At 41.4% G+C, this 21,643-nt stretch overlaps 1 protein-coding gene across 1 annotated transcript in view; it reads right to left on the bottom strand.

Moving 5' to 3' along the window:
* Positions 1–12,994: 12,994 nt before the first annotated feature.
* SPEF2 (sperm flagellar 2) overlaps positions 12,995–21,643 on the bottom strand; it is a 187,517-nt gene continuing 178,868 nt past the window's right edge. Inside the window, exons 35-37 of the mRNA XM_077760172.1 lie at positions 19,869–20,108; positions 19,547–19,669; positions 12,995–13,259 (exon numbers count right to left, since the gene is read on the bottom strand). Coding sequence (XP_077616298.1) covers positions 13,170–13,259; positions 19,547–19,669; positions 19,869–20,108 — 453 coding nt within the window. The 3' untranslated portion in view covers positions 12,995–13,169. The remainder of the gene's footprint in view (positions 13,260–19,546; positions 19,670–19,868; positions 20,109–21,643) is intronic.

The following is a 21,643-nucleotide window of genomic DNA, read 5'->3' as shown; positions in this document are numbered from 1 at the left end:
GGCTACCCCTAAAAGCAATTGATTTGGGGAATCCCAAATTGTGTCCTCCCTGGCCATTATTGAGACATCAGTATCTACTCTCATTTTGTTTTCTTTTTCTGCTGAAAGCCATTGAGCTAGGAGGTACCATGCAGGCACCAAAGAGCTGAGCAAGGACTTTCAAATAGTCATACTAAAGTCTTTGTAAGAGAGCTTAGAGAGGAGGACTATATTCTGAGGACATCAAAGTCTCACATTTTACTTTCAAATGTATGTAATCGTTTGTTCTTGATGCCATACATAGGTGTTAATATAAAAATAAAATTTTTCCAACTTTTTACATGTAAACATGTTCACCCATATCACTTTATGTAAATATGATAACTTATACATGCTATTTTAATATAATTTCCTCTCCCATTTTCTTTTTTATTTGCTTCTTTCACCCATAGTCACCTCCTACCCCCTAAATTCAGGTTGATAACTTAGTGTGTGTCTTCTTATGTTTTTTATGTGCTCATAGAATCATATACAACATGTATTTATTGATGTGTATGCACACTACACACATATGTGAATATGTTATAAATGTATATATATACTATACACATGTATAAGCAAACACATACATAGGTCTTTGGTTTTTTGTCTTTTATTTTGCAAAAATAGGATTATTTAATACATACTTCACTGAATCTGGCTTTATTCACTCAATAACACCTTGTAGAAGTTTCTCTAAATCAACTAGTTACCTTCTGAAATCTTCCTCACTCTTTTTAAAATTTTTTAAATAAAGAAATTTTAAGTTTATTTCTTTATTTCAGAGAGAGAGAAAGAGAGAGAGAGGGAGAGAGAGCAAGGGGAGCGGGAGAGAACACAAACAGGGGAGGGGCAGAGAGAGAGAGAGGGAGAGAGGGAGAGAAAGAATCCCAAGCAGGTTCCATGCTGTCAATGCAGAGCCCGATGTGAGGCTTGAACCCACTAACTGAGAGATCATGACCTGTAGCCAAGATCAAGAGTTGGACACTTAACTGATTGAGTCACCCTGGCATCCCATCTCGTCATCTCCTCCTTCTCCTTCTTCTTCTCCTTCTCCTCCATCTCCTTCTCCTCCTCCTCCTCCTTCTTCTTCTTCTTCTTCTTCTTCTTCTTCTTCTTCTTCTTCTTCCTCTTCTTCTTCTAAATTACTACACAATGTTTCATGACATGGATATATCACAGTTAACTCAAGCATTCCCTATTAGTCGCCTTTCCCTCTATGTATTTTCATGGCAATAAATAAATGAGTGAATACATATATGTATATACATATGTATAATGATAAACGATGCTCTCCTCGGGGCTAGAATGGGATTGCTGGGTTAGAGACTTCACATTTTTTTTTAATTTTAGTAAGTGGTGTAAGATTACTTTCCAAGAAAGCATGTTTTAGGTCACAATTTTACCACGTTAATTTACATTAGAGTAAATGTAAATTTACTAAATGTAGACACAAGTTTCTAAATACTTGCTCTTCACTGTGTGACCTGTGGACCAGAAGCGTTGGCATTGCCTGGGAGCTTGTTAGAAATGCAGAACCCTAGTCTTCCTCAAGATTTACTGAATCAGAATCTGCATCTTAATAACATCCTGGGTGATTCATATGCATTTTACCATCTGAAAATCACAGACTTTTGTATGTTTATTTATTTATTTTTGAGGGAGGGAGGGATGGGCAGAGAGAAAGAGAGGGAGAATCCTAAGCGGGCTTCGTGCTGTCAGTGCAGAGCCTGACGTGGGGCTCAAACCCGCGAACCATGAGATCATGACCTGAGCTGAAATCACGAGTCGGATGCCTAACCGACTGAGCCACCCAGGCACCCCTGAAAAATTAGTTTTAAATCACTCGCAATCTGTGTTAAATTGGAAGAGGGTATATATTTACAGACTTCTTCTTTGGGATGATAATCAAGAAATCAGTAATAGTAGTTGACTCTTGCCAGTAGCCCTGTTGGAACAGTAGACAGGACTGGGATGGAAACTTGCTTTTTGCCATATGTTTGTGTAATCCTGGAGCTTCTCCATGTGAATTTACTATCTATTTAGGCAAATTTTAAGAGCAGCTTCTTGCCAATATAACAATTACTTTCCACTCTCAAAACTCCAGGGAAATAGAAGCTCTGTGGCTCCATGGGTACTCCACACACACTACTGCTGGTTTTGTCATGTTAGTGCACACTAGTTTAAGAAGCGTGGTGGGAAAGGAAAATTCTCCAAGCCACATAGCTTGTTTTTGAGGATATGAGAATGTAATGATGTCACTGGGGATTTCTTTGTGGAGGGAGCATTTGACAGAGCAGGCGGAGTGAGTCAGTGTCATAGGGCACCTTCACTCTTTTTCTGCAAATTCCCCTAGTTGGAACTGTGATCACATCCCGGTGTTAAGTTTGCAATGATATATGATTTCCCAACACCAGAATATTGCACTAAAAATGTTGCAACTTATTCAATTTCTTCATATGTGAAAGTTCTCAGGTTTCTTGCAAATCTCTGAGAGGGGACAAGCAGGTGTGGAAACTCAAAGTGTCAGGGTCTACACTCATCTGCTGATACCAAGAGGGGAGAGGTGGAAGAAGAGTAGCCATGTCTGCCTCTTAAGGTTAGAAACGGAGCCTCCCCACCACCGTGATGGTCCTGGAAATCCTCCTAGGACAAGAATCCCCCTCTATCTCAGTGATCCATTGTATATGCAACTTAATCATAGGAAACATATTCTTAAAGTTTATTTATTTATGTTGAGAGAGAGAGATCAAGACCAGGGGAGGGGCAGAGAGAGAGGGAGAGAGAGAGAAGCTGAAGCAAGCTCCACACTCAGCACAGAGCCTGGCATGGAGCTCAATCTCACCACTGCCAGATCACCACCTGAGCTGAAATCAAGAGTCAGATGCTTAACTGACTGAGCCACTCACGTGCTCTAATCATGGGAAACATTTCACACAGGCGAATCTGAAAATATATGGAAATTCTACACAGGCTCTGAAGGTTAAAATACATGAATCTTTTTGTTCTTTTTATTTTGAAGTTTATTTACCTATTTTGAGGGAGAGAGAGCATATGCACACAAACTAGGGAGAGGCAGAGAGACAGTGAGAGAAAGAATCCCAAGCAGGCTCTGTGCTAAGGCGGATGAATCATGAACCCATGAATCATGAGATCATGCCCTGAGCCAAAATCAAGAGCCAGACGCCTAATGGACAGAGCCACCCAGGCATCCCCATGAATCTTTAAAATCTGGTTTCTCCAGGTGTCACTACCTTATAGAGTCCAAAGGCTTTATGTTAAGAAGAATACTTTAAACTTCTTTGGCTCCTGAACCTACCCACTCTGTCAGGACCACTGGTCTCCTGGAAGATGTTGCATAAGTATTTGAGGGAGTCTTTGGGAAGACTGAGATGGTTCTTATGTGTGCTCACAAACAAATGAGGCTGCCCAGCAAAGAATCTGCCATTTCTTTTCACTGGGTGTTGCCCCTTTGCTCTGTGCATCACTGCTCCTGCCAGGAATGTTTATCCTCTATGGAGTATCCTTCTCTGAGGGTCACCAGCTGCATCTGGGACCCTGGAGTCCTAGGGTGTATGTGGAGGGGTCGTGGAGGAGATTGAAGCTGTGTGGCATTTTAGACAGGAGGAAAGAACTTTTTCTTTTGGTGGCATTCTCTTTTATTTAATTAGTTAATTAATTCATTATTTTAAATTTAATGTTTATTTTTGAGAAAGAGACACACACAGAGCACAAGTCAGGGAGGGGCAGAGAGAGCGGGAGACACAGAATCTGAAGCAGTCTCCAAGCTCTTAGTCATCAGCACAGAGCCCAATGCGGGGCTCTAGCCCAGGAACCCCAAGACCATGACCTGAGCCGAAGATGGATGCTTAACAGACTGAGCCACTCAGGCGCCTTTGGTAGCATTCTCTTTTAGAGGCTCCTTGTCCCAGGGTTTTAGTGAAACAGCCCTTTTAGCCTTTACTTACAGTCCTCTCTTTCCTGAGGCCATAGGCACAAGAGGGCTTTGCCAGATGACAAATCCAAACATCAGAACGCACACTGTGGCCATGACATTGTTACTGAATCTAGCTGCTCTTGCTCCTAGACTCAAGATGCACTTTATCTCAGGATTTTTATCTTCTGCATTTGGGCTTCTGACTTCCAGATTAAGGCTCTGTTAGGGTTTCTGTTACACTCTCCGTGGAAACTTTAGTTTCACAAGAAATAATAAAAACTGATTGCACTTCTCTGGGCCCTGTTACCTAAACAAGAGCATTTCATGGCTAAGCAGATATCATCGACTCAACTCTTGAGGGGCTTGCAGGGACAGGGACCCAGCCAGTTGCTCAATTATTGTCTCCATGGTAAGGCCAGTCCTACCTAGTCTTCAGCCATTTCTTGCTGTCTCTAGTGTTGTATCCTGTGCAGGAAAGAGCACCACACTTTGCCTCACAGGGAAGTTGAAGGAGATTGTTCTCCATTCTCAGGTCCCATGATGGCCCAGAACTGTTGCCCTCGTGCAGCCCAGCTGTGAAGTTGTTTGGTGCTGGTGGGCAGGTGTGAGAACAGGGATGGGGAACCAGAGGATGGGAGGCGAACAAGGGGAGTGCCTTCACCCAGAGCACCGCTAGAATCAGTAACAAGGTTTTCAAAAGATACATTTATTTTCCTAGGGGTTACTTTATTTCCCCCAAGAATAAAGGGAATGTGACGGTAGCCATAGAAGGGGACAGTGTGGGCATGGGGATACATCTTCTCACCATGTTCTTCTGTCTCTGGGAATTTCTGTGAGAAGAAGGGAGAACCTCAAAGTGAGTCCACAGCTAATTTGGAAATTTGGAAATAGATCCATCAGCTGTGGTTTCTAGAACAATAGTTTGATCACAACTGATAAGGGAGTAGATAGTAATCACCTCTTCAGTGGCCTTGTTGTGTTCTTAGTCATAGAGGGGAGGATGGCTACAGGAAATTATGCTGACTTTTCCATTTTAACTTAGTCTTGCAGGTAAAATTGAGAGTTAGACAAAAGTTGCATTGCTAGACAACCACCTAATGCAAAGGAATGTGTGGGCAAATGCATTGACAGGTTGGTGATGTTTGTGTGCTTATTCTTAGACCTGTCCTAGGTTACCACTTCCAGGTTTCCTCAAGGCTTAGCCTCGTCCCATGCATGTGTTTAATATCTCCCTTCTATCCTTCCATGTCTAGTATGGGTGGGAGATGCAGGCGATAAGACAACAGGCTGTAGCGGGGGGTGTACGTCTGATCTTGGTCAAGCTGTGCACTCTGGTGGGGGGCTCAAATGCTTGGCAGCCTAGAATTGCAGAGCAATGGCTGGAGAATGTTGGCTGCAGGTTGTCTTCCTTCTTCAGATTATTTTATTTTTTCATCCACATGGTTTGAGTGTCCAGATATGCTGAGGAAAGCCACATCAAGTCTGCTGTACATGAGTGGGCAGCTTGTGTACTGCAAAAATGCAACTAGTTAAGAGGAGAATGGGGGCTGAACTATATTCACTAATTGGTTCTGTCCTGACATGTGCTGTATGAATCTGAAGGAAGGGATGTCTCCCAGAAGGGATGTCTTGTGGGGAGTCACACAAGGTGTTGCAGGAGCTGGTTGTGGCCCTGTACATATGGTTTTAACTGTGAAGCATTGGGTTTGGATTTGGCTGCCTCTACTTGCTGCCACAACCACCCTGTGACTCACCTGGAATGGCCCACTTTGGGGAACCTGACAGTGGAAAGTGGATAGGCAATGGGTCACATATAAGGCCCATGAATATGATTTGTTTGGTATCTGTAGAACCAGCCCACATACGTTTTAAAATATTTGAATTAGTTGTCAATATTTCCAATTTCAGTTTGCATAAGGATCAGAATTTCTGGCTTCTCACAGTACTGCCAGGCAACATTGGGAAGCAGCCAGGTCATGTGGGACAGTCCTCACAAGGCCCTCTGGCCTCTCTGCCATTGATGATGAAGGTTAATTATGTCTGTCATGGTACACGTGCTCTGTTTTCTTGTAGTAGAATTAAGAGAAAAGTGAAATCTATCCTGTGCTCTTTTGAAAGTGAGAAAATTAGAGATAGACTAAGAAGCCATGTTTTTAAGAAATCTGATCTGCTACCATATTTTTCAAATGTCTGCCAAGGTACTCTAGCATTTGTATTTGCAGCCTGTGTTCTCATATCAGATTGTCTGAGCATCATGCAGTCAAAAAAACTGGAGAAATTCAGTTAGAGACCATGCTCCTTCAGTTGGCCATTAAATTAAGCTATTAGACTGACAGAGGAAACTTGATTTGTCATGATGTCTCTACAAGGGAGGGCTCAGGAGGGGAAGAGTATTCTGGAGGTTCATTCCTTTCACTGTCCTCGTTCTAAAGTATTTATCAGGAAAAAGTGTTTATGCCCTTCTGGCTGAGTGGGGGATGGGGGTGGGGTGCGGCGCTAGATGGTGAGTGGACCACATGTGTCAGGACAAGAGTGAAAGAGACGTTGTGATCAGATTTATGGAGATCCGAATGCAGGGAAGGAAAGATAGTGAAACTGGCAACATAGGTGAGGCAAGCCAGGCTGCCACAAAAACGTCAGGTATGTAGATGAGTGGATTCATCTTTCATAAGCCAAGGCCCCTGATGGCAAAATTCCTTTAGTTGGGAGGCAATGCTCACGGGGCAAAGGGTTCAAGAGACAGATTCTTAGCTGAAGGGAGCTCCGAAGGACTTAATCACATGGCTATACCTATAATGCCTGACCTGATCCACAGGTGAGAGAGAAGCAGTGCTGTTGGAGGATTAGGGACAAAGACTCTGGAGGCAAATCCCTTCCTTTCCTTGTAGGAATCCTCACCCCTTAGCAGCCATGTGGGTTGGGGGAGCTCCTTAACCCTTCACACCTCAGCAGTGAGAAAGCAATAGACCAACCGTAAGAGTTGTATGTAGATGAGAATTAAATGAGTCTGTTCATAGAAAGTGGCCGGCACGTGTCAAATATCCAAGAAGCGTTTATGACTACCTGCTTGCTAGCTCTCCCACCTCCCTTAGGAAAATGCAGTATTTAGAAACGTGGTTATCAGCTTGGAGAAAATCGCTCTTTACAAGAAATAACAGCAGCACAGTTTTATAAGTGGCACCTTAGCAAATTGTAAAGGCTCCTTCCAAACAATCCCACTGGCACAGTGGGTAAACTTTGCAAAAAGCAGCTCAATTCAGTAAGAAAATGTAAAGGTCTCCTGTAGCATGGTAAAGCTAAGTGAGGTCTTCCAATGCAGGGCACTCTTTCTGTAGATTCTTATGCAAGGACCCTGGTGGCAACGGCTCTCATTGATTTATAGGGACTGAACCATGAAATGGGCTCAAACAGTGAAAATAGTGGGAGAGAAGTCAGACCTCAGCCTTCGAGCGCATAGTGAGGTCTGCCGCGGGCAAGAAGGATGTTGTGGTTTCAGCCTGGTTTGTGGGGGCACAGCAAGGTGAGGCTGTTTCAGACAGTGCTCAGTGTCGCTGTCTCCCTGTGGTTAGCGTGAAGTGAGCAAAGACAAAACAGCGTTTGCTTGGAGCTCAAGCACTCAGGGCGCTGCTTTGAGCCCAGGGTGGCCCTTTTGGGGCTTTAAAATGCAGCCACAAGACTCCAGTGGCATCTCTTTCCAGATTTGTTTTGACAGAGACTTAAAAACAAAATTTCATTCCGTTCTTATGCTAAGAGTCTGAGAGTGAATGTGCTCGTCGATTTGTTTATCCATGGCTCAACAGAATCTTTGGTGATGTCTCTAGTAACAGAGGATGCCCTCCTAAGTCTGTTAGAGAACATGAAAAGTATTATGGGCTGAAGGAGCTACTCCAATAAGCAATACAAATTCATTATGAAGTCAAAAATGCCAGTAAAATAGGAGAGGAGATGGACTGAGTTGCAAAAGGTGTTGGGGCACAGTTAGGGCCCTTGGTTTAGATAAGATGGGTAGGGTGTGGGGGAGGGGTTTAGATGGAGCCCCGCTGGTGGGATCTGCTGGGCCAACCTGTTCAGGGTTAGACCAGGCTCCAGATCCTCAAAGGAACTGATTGAGATAGAATTATTGTTTCTCATTAGCATCTGTGTGTCAGTCAGCCTCTAGCAGATGTACCCTAATGTCACTCAACCTGTCTTCTCCAGATCTGCAGGGAGCCTTTGAGGGAGGAGGAAAATGACCCTCTTACCACTTCCCTACACATGCTGTCACACACTTACACACACAAATAATCCTAAAAAGATGAGATCAATTCTCTCAATAGACCTAGTGTAAGCGGCAAATATGATGTAGGAACATATTTACTCTAAAAAGTTGCTCTCACCTTTTAGAATTTCTAGTAAAAGGAGACATCTGTCTTCATTCCTTACTCCATTCCACTTTTATTAAGTATCTACTATGTATCAGAGACTATATTAAGTGAAGCTGAGTGTGAGAAAAAGATGATCAGTATAGAGTTAGGCTCTAAATAATCTTCTTTTTTAAAAATATAATTTATTGTCAAATTGGCTTCCATACAACACCCAGTGCTCATCCCAACAAGTGTCCTCCTCAATGCCCATCACCCACTTTCCCCTCTCCCCCAATATTCTAAGTTGTGGAATTTATTTGACAGCAAGGGCTCAGAAGGAAGGTTTTTGTTTATTTTTAAAAAATTTTGAAAATGTTTATTTATTTTTGGGAAAGAGATAGAGTGAGAGAGGAGAGCATAAGCAGGGGAGCAGCAGAGAGAGAGGGAGACAGAATCTGAAGCAGGCTCCAGGCTCTGAGCTGACAGCACAGAGCCTGACTTGGGGCTCAAACTCACAAGCCATGAGATCATGACCTGAGCTGAAGTCAGGTGCTTAACCGACTGAGCCACCCAGGCGCCCCGCCTGAGAAGGTTTTTAAACAAAAGTGTGACCTTCTTAAGTGGTTTCAGGAAGATTATTTTGGGAGTAATGCAGAGGCTGGACTAGGGTAGAAAAAAGGAAGACGTGGAAGATACAGAAAGTAGAGGGTCAACTGAGCGCTATTCAAGAGTCTAGAAGAAAGATTTTGAGGGCTTTTGAAATAGGGTGGCACCTGGTAAAACTGAAAGGAGAGGACAGATGTGAGACACATTTATAAGAAGCAATGAGATTTGGGTGTAAAGGGAGAGAGACCATGAGGAAGCAAGGACTCGGTCCAAGTGTCAGAGTGTCAGAGACAGGAGAACTGCACCTGTTGCCATTAATGGAGAATGGGATGTAAGAAGGGCGACTTCTTTCCAGAAAACCTGAGATGGATGGGGCCATAAAGCCATCCTGTCAAATGCTCCAAGTCTGTATCTCATCTTCTTCCTCTGTAGCCCTCCTTTAGGGAGCAATAGGCAGGCTTGGACAGGGTAACAGCTAAGTGGCTGAAGTATGGTACTGGGCTCCACAGGTAGGGCTTCTAGTACGAGGAATAGGGGGTGCTTACACAATGGGATAAGCCCTAGTCAACGTTCTCTAAAGAAAGATGAGAGCCATACATGATGAAGACCAAGCTGAAAAGGCCCTTTGAGGACATGGAAGTTGGGGTAGCAGAGCCGAGAAGCTGATTGAGACAGAATTGCAGTAGGAGCACGACAAGGGGCAAGTTCTCGACTCCTGTCATGGCAACCACCTGTCCTGACCCATGGCACTCTGCCTCTGTCAGAATACTTCTGGCAAGGAGGAACCTGTAGTGTCTATCATGCTGCAGTCTTTACTGCTGGTGTTGGTTTTTCCATGGGGACTGCAGAGAGTACTCCTTTGTCCCGTAGGCTGGAAGCTTTTCCACTCAAGCTTAGGGCTAAGGGGTTTGAGTCTCCTCACTTCTAAACAAACAAACAAACAAACAAACAATACAGTTCCTCTGACTGCATATATAAAGTCTGCATATATTCAAGTGTGTGGCCAGGAACTGAACACAGAATTGCAGCTGAGGTCTGACTACCATAGATCAGAGGAAAATCAGCATCTCCCTTACAACCACTGATGCTCTGAGGGCACTGGATTCCTCAGGGGCCACATTACACAGCAAATTAAAATCAATTTACTTTGAACAGAAACCTTTGTTTTTATTTTTAAACACAGCTCAGCCAGACTTCCTCCATCCCATGCTGGTGCAATTGGTGATTTGTACATAAGTTGAGCAAACTGGCTAAGAGGATGGCTTCTGGTGTTAATATTGAGTTCCTAGTCTGTCTATTATTTACCAGCTATGTGACTTCGGGCAAGTTAATCTTCTCTCTAAATGCCATTTTCATTATATATAAATGGAAATAATGAGAGTACCTACCTCACAGAGTTGTGAAAATTGAGACAATGCTTGTAAAGCTCTCAGTACAGTGCCTGCCTCATAGCAAACCCTTAAAAAGAGCAGCTATTATTATGTACGGTCACCTATCATTAGTACCTCAACCTTGTTATTGCGTCCTCTTTCTCTTATTAAATATAATTTGATTCAAATCTCTTCCAACATTGTGTCAACCATAATTATAGTTCACCTGGATCCTACATCCCTCTTTGAATTTCTTTGTTGATGTTTTGTACCACAGAGATCAATAAGACAAACATGGGCATTAGTTTCCATAGCTAACAATCTCTTGAGGGAGAGAGGTAATGAATATTTTGTGTGATGAATCTTTTGTGTCCCTCCACTGGTTCCAAATTCCATTGTCCTTGTATTCAGTCCATATTTGTTTACTTTGTTCCCAAGGAAGTCATGAATAATCCTGTAAACATCACAATGATACCCAGAGAAGTGCCCTAGGATAAGAGACTTCCATGTCACAAAGGCAATAGCTGGAAGTCATAGTATTAGTGCAAGAAAAAGAATTTGAAGATAGTGAGGCATTCCCTAGAATTTTAAGACTTTAACGGCCCTTGGGTGGATGAGTTCTAGAACATTCTTCCTTTGTCTGGGAGAATCCCATGCAACCTCTTGTTTCAGTGTGAAGTTCCACGCCTTGCCTGCTCCAAGACCTGTGTGGGAGAGCTCCTTTTATAGCTCTAGGGTCATGCCCAGTCACAACATCTACTTAGTCTTGATGATGATTATGAGATTGTCACATGGTAGCAATACCCACCAGGGAGACCTTTCATGTGGTGGTTGCTCTCCTACTGCTTAGATGAGTCAATGGGCCTCAGGAGGCAGATTCTGCAATTTCCTTATTTAACAATGCTATGCAAGAATATTAGAACAGCAAGGAATACTGTCAGCTCTGCTTTTAATTTTTTTCTATTGGAAATTAGTGCTGCCTTGTCTTGTTCAATCCTTGATGAAATGTAGATTAGTTTACTGCCTGTGTCATCATAGTATTTTATTTATTTGAACTCAATTTTCAGATATTCCTCTCCTTCCTTCTCTAGAAAAACTAGCAATATCTAGTAATAACTACAACTGTCTGTGAACCTGCTGACTTGAAATGTGGAAATCTCTGGCAGAGTTTCTATCTCATCTCTGTGCCTCTGGATCACCATCCATCATTTCAAAGACAAGGATTCTGGTAATGGAGCCCACAAGAAGGAAATTAAGGGAACATCTCACTGTCCAGAAATAGAATATAAATCTTACTAACAATAGAAATTGTCTTCAGATTACTCACTGTTAACAGTGATCAATCTAAATGTGATATTTCCACCCATTTTGCATAAATGTATAAATACAACTTAGAGTTGGCTATGATTTTGGTCTTAGATTCTGGAGCATAGCAATAAAGAACACAAGAGAATCTCTGACTTCATTGAACTTATAACCTAGTGGAGCAACAGGCAAACAAAAGAATAAACATGTAGTTTGTCAGATGTAAATAAGTACAATGGAAAAAATTATGTTATCATGCATCCAATAAACCGTTGGGATGCAGGTTATTTCTATTTTGTATTACATGTTGAGGGAAGGCCTTAGTGATAAAGTATCATTTAAATAGGCACCTAAAGGAAGTGAGGGAACAAGCCATGCAGGTTTGGGAGAAGATTATTCTAGGCAGAGAAAAAAGTATATGCAAAAGTCCTGAGACAGAAGTATGCGGGTGTGTTCTAGGATCAACAAGGTAGATTTGTCACTTAAGTAGAGTGGGCAAGGGGCAAAATAGCAAGAAATGAGATAGAGAGGTAGCAAGGGGCAAGCTCAAGGTGAGGACTCAGGCTGATCCTACATGAAATGGAATGCTGGCAGAGTGTTGGAGTGAGGGGTGACATGACCTCACTCGTATCATGAAAGGTTCCCTCTGTTGGCTTGGATATGTTGAGTTTGTGATGACTATGAGCCATCAATATGGTAATCAAATGGACAGTAAGAGAGAAGTTTGGATTCCAGGGGTGAGAAGAATAGAAATGTGTTAGCCTCTGTAATACGCACAAAGTAATGAAAATGGATGAGTCATTCAGGGAACTGACTTTAGATGGAGGAGGCTGAGTTCTAAGGCTCTTCAACATTTGGAGGTTGAGTAAAAGAGGAGGATCCAGCAGCCAAAGAGCTTCAGAAGGAGCAGTCACAGGGGAGAACGACCACGAAGGGGTTTCAGAGAAGGCCCACCACTGAGAATACATCATCACTCACTTAGAAAGAAAACACTTTCTTGAGATAAAGTATCATTGAATTTGAGTCACTAATATATACAAGGAAAAAGATATAATAGTATAAGTGTATCCATCTAAATAGGAAATATTATATTCTATTAGGAAAGGATTAGGAATAGATGACAGGAGCATGGCTGTACCAGCAGCTGATGATACAGCCTTCTCTTCGGCTTGTGTGGGATGAACCTTGGAATTTTACTGCATGTGGAGCCAGAACTACAAAATGTACATACCGGTACTTCCCTGATGTGGAGCTTTGGGGGAATTTCCACGATATTTGCCTGCTGTAGGTACTTCTTATGGGGATTGTTCATGACTTATGTGTGTGTTTATTTTTGAACACACTGTTCTGGTATCTTTTATTTTCAGAATCACTTCAAAATGCATTCCTTCTTACTTTGGATTTTTGTTCTGTATTTAAGGTTTATTATAGAATATTCTCCGAGTTAAGGAAGGCCCCCTTTTCACCGCCCCTAATAGCCAGGTCTAAGTCATTTCTATACTTACAATGACAGCACATATGACAAACATCATGTTTACATTTGATGTTTGGAAGATTCATTGCCAAATTATAAAAATCACACTCTTGTTTTCATTTCTTTTCCTCTGTAAGTCTTGAGGGAGATCTCTCTCCATCACTTCCTTGTACATGCTCACTCCTTTGGAGAATTATTTTAATATCCTAAGGGAAGAGATTAAAAGAGAAGTAACAGACCTTAATAAGTGACTTAGGTTAAAGATCATGTAATATATAGCAGTGATTAAACAGGAAGTTGTTTTGATTTTGATACTTTAAGAAAATGGTTCTCTATTTAGTTTAAATCTCACCCTGCAACTTACTGGTTGTACCCTTGGAAAGATATCAAAGATCTTGGAGCCTTTGTTTCCTAATCTAATAATGACTGGAATTGTCACATTAGATTAAATAACACTTATAAAAAGTAATTTGCACAGTTTGGCACATAATGAAGAAGCCTAAGTGTTACTTCCCTACTAATGAAAAAAACATATTCATTTTGTATTAATGGAAATTTCTAACACCAGATCAACCATGTCTATAGATTTATAGAATTTTAGATGAGTGGATTATTTTGAGAGGAGAAATATCTCATTTCACCATTTAAAAAATATTATAAATAAATCGTTCTGCTTTTGGCCATTTAAAATAGCAGTGTCTTACATTTTAAATCAGTCATTGAAAAAATAAATGTTTTAGGCTTAGTCGGTTAAGCGTCCGACTTTCGCTTGGGTCATGATCTCGCGGTTCGTGAGTTCGAGCCCCGCGTCGGGCTCTGTGCTGACTGCCCGCTCAGAGCCTGGAGCCTGTTTCAGAGTCTGTCACTCCCTCTCTCTCTGACCCTCCCCTGCTCACGCTGTCTCTCTCTCTCTCCTAGAAATAAATAAAACATTAAAAAAATTAAAAAAAATAAATGTTTTAATAATAAACTAAAATAATAAATTAAAAATAAATTAAAAAATAAATATTTTAATATCAAAATGTAGAAGGGATAGGAACACATGTGAAAAAATGTAGAGTTATATTTATGTAGTTTCTTGTTTTCCCTCACAAATTTAGGGAAATGTTCTAAGAATGTAATTTTCTTTGCTTCAGAGCTGAGTTCCAAAGGTTTCAATTTGACTGAGGTCATTTTACTCAAGAAGATGGGAGTTAGTTCACTATCTGAGCTGACCCCTGCTGAGTGACACATGCACTACTTATTATCAGTCGCTGCCAGGAATCATAGTGAATCATTTTCTTGTGAGACCTTGTTCTTTGAAAATACAGATTTCCTACAGACAGAGGGTCAAACTCAAGTGAACTAAGTGAAAAAGAACAGCCGCTCCTAATTGTCAATACGTCTTCTTTGACGAAAGAGTATTTACACTAACTAATACCAACTGCTGACTGTTCAGTTGGGGATTAAAGAGTGAGCTGACCTGTAATTATCTGACACTCTGCAGCATGGAGAACATCATCAGCTGCAGATGTTTAAACAAGCCCGGGCTAAGTCTGCAGTTGAAGCCAGAGACCATAATTTTCACTAGCTGTTAATGAAAGAAAGCTGAGAGGGTTTGGAAATGTTTGACGTGAGTGCTTTGAAAACACAAGGCAACAGCAGCCAACATGTTTTGTTATAAATAAGAGGATTGGAAAAAACTTTAAAAGCCAGATACCCTGAAGACACAATGGGATGAAAGTCCCTTCAAGTCACCCTTAATAATTCATATTTTGTCCTCATGTAATTGGGTCCTGACTCATTTGCTTCTCAGGTATTCTCCTGTGACATTCAGATTTTAATGCTAAAAGATTTTTTTTGTTGTCTTCTATTGAATAGACACCTTAATTTTAAGCAATATATGCTTGATTTGCAGGTTTGCTGAAAAATAATTTACATTGACTTCAGCATGCGTTTACTATAAGAAACTATACTTGTTAGGTTGGTATAGAAAATCAGGTGTTCACTTACATATGCAAATATATTGGTCATAGGAAATTAATTGATTTTGGTCACTAACAACTCAGTTACAGTATCCACATTGATTTTGTTACATTTATTTAACCAAAACATTTTCTTAATAATTTAGGAATATTACTTGAAATTACCTCTTTGTATAAGATCTATGAAAGAAGTTAAATAAATGACTTTAATTGAATAACTATAAGATCCAACACAACATCTGGAATTTGCACTGGGATTGACCACACAGGGGTTTCTGGGACATGAGTTTGGACTCTCTGTCATCATGGCGCTGCAACATGGAAAGCCTTTTCTTTCTTTCCAAAGAGCAGACACTGAATTCAGGAGAGGAAGTCCCAGCTTATTTATTTATCCACATATAATTTCATGTGGCTCAGAAATATTTCCTAGGCACTGCAACTACCAACAAAACAGCAACAGTAATAAGAGTAATGATAATCATAATGTTTAACATTTATTATTGGGTGCATTCTATCTGCCAAGCACTAAACTAAGCACTTTATATGTACTAAGTCATTAAATACATACAAGAGCCCTATGAAGTACATATCATAACCCATTTTACAGATGGGGAAACCAAGGCACCATGAGGTCACTTGGCCAAGGTCACTCAGTGAATAGGTGTGAACCCAATCAGTGTGGCTCTTGGGCCCACTCTCTCAACCATAAAGCCAGGATAGGATGCCTCCCAATAGGAACAAAAATTAAACATGCCAAAATGACTATGAATAGTTTTTTCAAACACATGTTGCAAAATGTTGCTGCTTCCAAACACAAACTTTGTAAACAGAGCTATCAGGCAACAACCTTCACTTCCCACTGTTTATAACAGCAAACAACATTTTAACCTGAAAAACCACATTCTAGCTTTTGCTCTGCTTATCTTGAAAGATCTTCAAATAACATCACTGTGGTTAAAGTTCATTTTAAAATGTGATCTATTTACTTCTCCATGGATATCTGGAGCAGAAATGGTGACAGGATGGGTCTGATAGAAACTGAATCTTCAGAGATTTTTTTTCTTTTCCTTTATTTTTTTCTTTCTTTTCTTCTTCTTCTTCTTCTTTTTTTTTTTTTTTGGCACAATGAAAATGAGAATAGAACATCTTACTGGAAAGGAAAGCTCTTTCATTTTAAAATATCAGAGTTTAGGCTTTTTAGGTCACGGTTTCATCTCTTCAATTCACAGTGATATGAATGAGTCCCAATTATGTAGTCCTCTGTCCACTCATGGCTTTGGGATGGAGGGCCAGGCAGGAGAGGTGAGGGTGAAGAAGGGAGATGAAGAAGCTAATTCTACAGACGCAGTCTGGCGACGAAGGAATACACGGAGAGACTGCCTGGTAATAGACAGGCTTGCTCTCTTTCTGCTGCCGGAGTGTCAGGCGATAATGATCTAGGGAGACTGACTCATAGAAGGTCAGGTGCCTTGTGCTGGCAGGCTCTTGCTTAGAGGGGTGCTGCACGCCAGGGAGATTTGGGGAATGTGCGGAGATGGTGTTGGTCGTCAGTATGCCCAAGTGCTCCTGGGATAGAGCGGCCAGTGGCCCAGAATCCTGCCCTGCTGGCGATAGTCCTGTGCAGAGAAACTGCACTGTCCACAATGTCAGTAGTGAGGTGTACAGCAAGTTGATCAAACTCCTTCCAAACTGAGGGAGATATGTACATTAAAAGGATCCCCATGGACTCCAGCTATTCCTAAGAGTCAGGACTCCTTTTCAAAGGGCTGACTCTCAAAGGCAGTCATCCATTGGCTGTTCTCTTAGGAAAATGCTGAATAGAATCTTCTCTGCAAGAAAATCATATTTAGTCTGGCCAGAGTAAAGATGTTCCCAAATCTGACTTTGTAAGGAGTTTTCTTCCCATTAGGGGAGGAAATAATTGTGGCATCATTTTATGTTTCTACTGGCTCCTGGTAATATAAGATAAATTCTAATATACGTAATTCCAAGGGATTTTGAAAACTATTTTACAGATTCAAAATAAGAGGGCCGTTCCCTGGCACATAGGACAGCCATGTAAGATGAGATGCAGTCAAAGGTGATGTGCCTCTGGAACTTACCTTCTACAGAACGACATCTGCCCAGAAGAAAGCAAAAGGGGGGTTGATTCTCGCAGATGGGGACACTCCTCCATCCTCTCTTGCTCTCCTCTCTCCACCCTTTTGTCTAGCTCTGGTGTGCTCTGTCCCACCCCCACAAACAAATTCTGGGGTCACACTGACCTATGCCCTCCTCCTCCTAAGTGGGGAGGAAGTCGGTCTTCATTAATGGAAATATGAGATAGAAGAAACTGAAAAGGAACACGTAACATATCAGTTTCGATGCAAACAGTAAATGTTTGTGGAATGTATGAGCACAGCAACTTGGAATGCTTGCCAACAAGTTTCCAGATATTTTGGCCTATTTATGTAAAGAGACACAACTTTGGTTTTTTTTTGTTTGTTTGTTTGCTTTTTAATTTATTTCTAGGAGAGAGGAGAGAGAGAGACAGCGTGAGCAGGGGAGGGTCAGAGAGAGAGGGAGTCACAGACTGAAACAGGCTCCAGGCTCTGAGCTGGCAGTCAGCACAGAGCCCGACGCGGGGCTCAAACCCATGAACCGCGAGATCATGACCCAAGCGAAAGTCGGACGCTTAACCGACTAAGCCACCCAGGCGCCCTGACACAACTTTGTTTTTAAGAGGCCAATTAAATGATGTGTTAGAGATGCAATGATATGGTTAAAAGACAAAGAAACACTTAAGGATGAAGTTGCTATCACATCACGTCCCTGCTCAGAAGCCTCCTGGCGCCCCTTCCCCCAGGCAGTCCTGTGTCCACGCCTTTGCACAGGTCTTTCCTTTTCCCTACCATGCTGTCCTCTCTCCACCCCAACAGTAGAATCCATGCAGACCTTCTTTCTTGTCCCTCCACTTTCAAAAATCCTGGCCATCTTTGACGACTCAGCTTCTAGAACAAAAAAATGTCCTATGTTTTGAATTCCTGTAATGTTGTTCTTGGTGTGGTTTACCTCGTATCACTCTCTTGTAATTCTTCCATGTAAAAATTCTCTTACAAACAGAAGTGGAGTTTGCTTGAGAACAGCAACTGAGTTTCGTACTCATTTTGTCTCCCATGGAGCCTTGGATTGCTAGCCTTGGTGGTCGGTGCTCAGTTGTCAAGAGTAAGCACAGCAGCCATCATTTCTGAAGTCCTTGCCGAGTGTCAGACACCCCACCATATGCTTTCGGTGCCCGAGCTCATTTCATTCGCACTGCAACCCTCTCTGTAGGAATGGCTGTTATTCCCATTTAACAGATGAGAGAGTCAGGATAAAGAGAAAGTTTAAGTCAGGACTCTAGTAAGTAGTCTACCTGAGATTCAGTCCCATGACTTTCTGATCCCTGAGACTGTGTTCCTAAATGCTGTCATCACACTTCACTATTAGATGAGGGTCTGCTAGCTTGTTAGAAATTGATTTCAATTATTACCTACATAGGAGATACAATTTACATGCAAAAAGATCATCAATTTAGAACAAACAAATTTAGGTCTGAAGATATTCACCTCTGAATGGTCTCATTTCTGGGCATAGAAGGTTATCACTGACAAGTCAGGAGAAAGGCACCTTAGAATCACCTTCATTTTATCGAAGTGAAAGTGCTTTTATCTTAAACTCAGCACGCCCTTAACAGTTCAAGGAATAACCAGCAGGAGCCAAAGAAAGAGACTCCATATGGTTGAACTTGTATGTGAGGGAACTGTACACCTTCCATAGTCTGCCCCTGATACCTTGTCCCTTGCCGTTGAAGACCTGGCGTTGCCATGGTGAACACACATTCAACACATGAGGTAGAAATCCATTGGGTCACTGTGATCCCTGAACTGTGGCTCTCCCTTTTTTCCTTCCCTCCTTCTATGGTGGTCTATTCTCTATGAGTTTTGTCCTCAGTTTCTCCATCTTGGACAGCGTTTCCTTGATGGAACTGACATCCAGTCTTTTGTGTGGACTGGGGCTGTATGCACTATATAGACAATGTGCACCGTGATTAGACAGAATGACTATGGCAGCACTTGGGGACATAGTCTCCTCATAGTCTCCTTAGTTCTCTTTGGCAAGGGAGGATTCGATTCTCCATACTCCTCAATCAATTGGCTAGTTATTAGATGGCTGGAATGATCTGGAACTCTGCCTCTAATCCAGCTTTAGTCTCATCTACTCTGGCCTTCTGTCAGATCCAAGAAAGCCCCCTTCCTAATGAGGCAGTTCCATAACGTTAACAGTGTCCATAACTGATAGCTACCTCTACTTTTCCTGGCCTTGCTGCCGGCTGGGTATCACAGGCTGGCTTCTCTGACCTGATGCTTTTGCCAGCTTGGCTTCTCCTGACCCTGATTTGGCCAACACCAGCCTCTCTCTCCCCCATCTCTGTAGTTCACATTGGAGATGTCCCACCATGCCCTGATCCTAAGTGCAACTGAATTAGGACACTTTGGGATAATACTCACAGGGATTTTATAGTCTGAATAACTTGAAATCAGGTCTTGAATAAAAGGATGCTTCAAAACAACAGCAACTCTTACTGGCTCAAGATTCTTGGCACCTAGGTCTTGAAATACTTTCACGAAGTTCTTTAAAGAAGAAAAAAAAATGAAGTTAATTAACGTCACAATCCTGCAGATGTTAAAAACTCATTTTACTTAATAAAGGAATTTGCCATAATTTCTGTACAATGATACATTTCAGAGCAATTCCATGAAGCTATGCTAAACTTTGAGGGTGAGTTTTCTTATGTACAAGTTACCCCTTTTTTGAAGGAATCTAACCAACCTCTGAGTCAGTGTTCTCTATCTGTAGGTGGCTGGTGAATCTGTTAGCATCCTGTACTTCTTTCCCCCCTCGGAACACTTTGAGTAGTCTTTCCATAGAAATCTTTTCAGTGTTTGCATTTTCAGGGATTTCTTCTTCCTTCTCCTCCTTTTCTTCTCTTAATTCTCTTTCCTCACTCATGAACTTTCCCTCAAGTTCAGGATATTCCTCAATTGGGCTCATATCAGTAAAGAAGGAGGTCTGCATGATTCAATGAAGATAATATGAAGTCAGACTGAAGACTTTCCAGTAATGGAGACACTTAGAACACACCAATGTTGTCACACACTTTTCACTCAATGAAGCGATGGTGCCTCCCACAACCTAGCCAAACAAAGTAGAGAAGAGCACGTGCTATCTGAACTAGGGATCACATCACGATTCTAGACCAATTCTGCCTGTGGATACAGACACCACTATGTGGGATGTGTCTTACTCACCTTCATAGATGTTTCAGTTCACTGGACTGCCAGGCATTTTGGAGTCTTCCATAAATGGACACTGGAGTGAATTAGTGTGACTGATGTCAGACTTCTGCACATGAATGTAGATTTTTAAAGGATTTGCTTTGGAAACTGACTGTAGCTGAGAAGTTATGGCAAGTTAATTTCTCAAGCTTGATAGATTCTAAGAGCTTCAGAAACATTTTTTGTATACCAGAGGTTAAACCCAACTAAACATTCAGAAGGCAAACTAGAGAACAAATTGAACATAGAAAGTCAGGTGGGATTTTTATGGCTGCTCATTGAAACATGGCCAAGAGCCATGAAGCTAGGTGCTGGCCTCATGAGTATGGCAAAGAGTACATTATTTCTGAAGTAATTTCTTGTGTATCAAAAGCCTGAAAAGCATTCCTGTCTGTTCGCCTTGTAACTATAGATCTAGGAATTGATTATAAAGAAATATTCATGTGCACAAAGACTTCTATATATGGATGTTTGTTCAGTGTTACAGCAAACACAGAAAAGCTGCAATTCCAAAATCAGAAAGTGGTGACATAAAGTACAGTATGTTTTTGTGATGGAATACTATACTGCTATGAAAACTGTGGTTTAGAAGAATACCTAGTGACTTGAGAAAAAACTCATAGGGATAAGTGAAAAAAAATCCATAAAATGGTAGATACACTAGGATCTTCATTTTCTTATAGATCTATGCTTATTAGTGAAACAAAAAAAAGGGATGCCTAGGTGGCTCAGTCAGTTAAGCATCTGACTTTGGCTCAGGATAATTTGGCGTGGAGTCTGTTTCAGATTCTGTGTCTCCCTCTCTCTTCCCCTCCTCTGCTCACGCTCTGTCTTTTTCTCTCTCTCAAACATACATATTAACATACACAAAATTTTAAAAAATTTTAGAAAACAAAGATACAGTAAAGGGTTAACAGTTACCTCCAGTTAGTGGAATGGGTAGTATCTTTTCACTCAGTGTTGTACTTTACACATACTCTACAGATTTGTATTGTTGTATTCACTGTAATAAATGCATACGTGTGTGTGAGATTTTCATTATGAGAATGTTGATATTTGATTATTTGCCATAGAAAAATGGGTGATTTGGGAATGTTGACAGATTAGAGGTAATAAAATACCTGAATACAGATTCTCCTTAATCCTGAGAAAGGAAAAATGCTAAACTTAGGCTTGAAACAAAAGGAAGGTTTCAGTGTTCATAAATATTCAGTTCAGTAGAAGCATTAAATGTAAGTTAATTAGTCATGCAAGTTCTTTCCAAATAGT

This window comes from Crocuta crocuta, unplaced genomic scaffold (genome assembly GCF_008692635.1).
Source record: "Crocuta crocuta isolate KB4526 unplaced genomic scaffold, BGI_CrCroc_1.0 scaffold150, whole genome shotgun sequence".
Lineage (NCBI taxonomy): Eukaryota > Metazoa > Chordata > Mammalia > Carnivora > Hyaenidae > Crocuta > Crocuta crocuta.
Note: the sequence above shows the minus strand (reverse complement) of the source record. Positions and strands in the feature narration are given on the sequence as shown.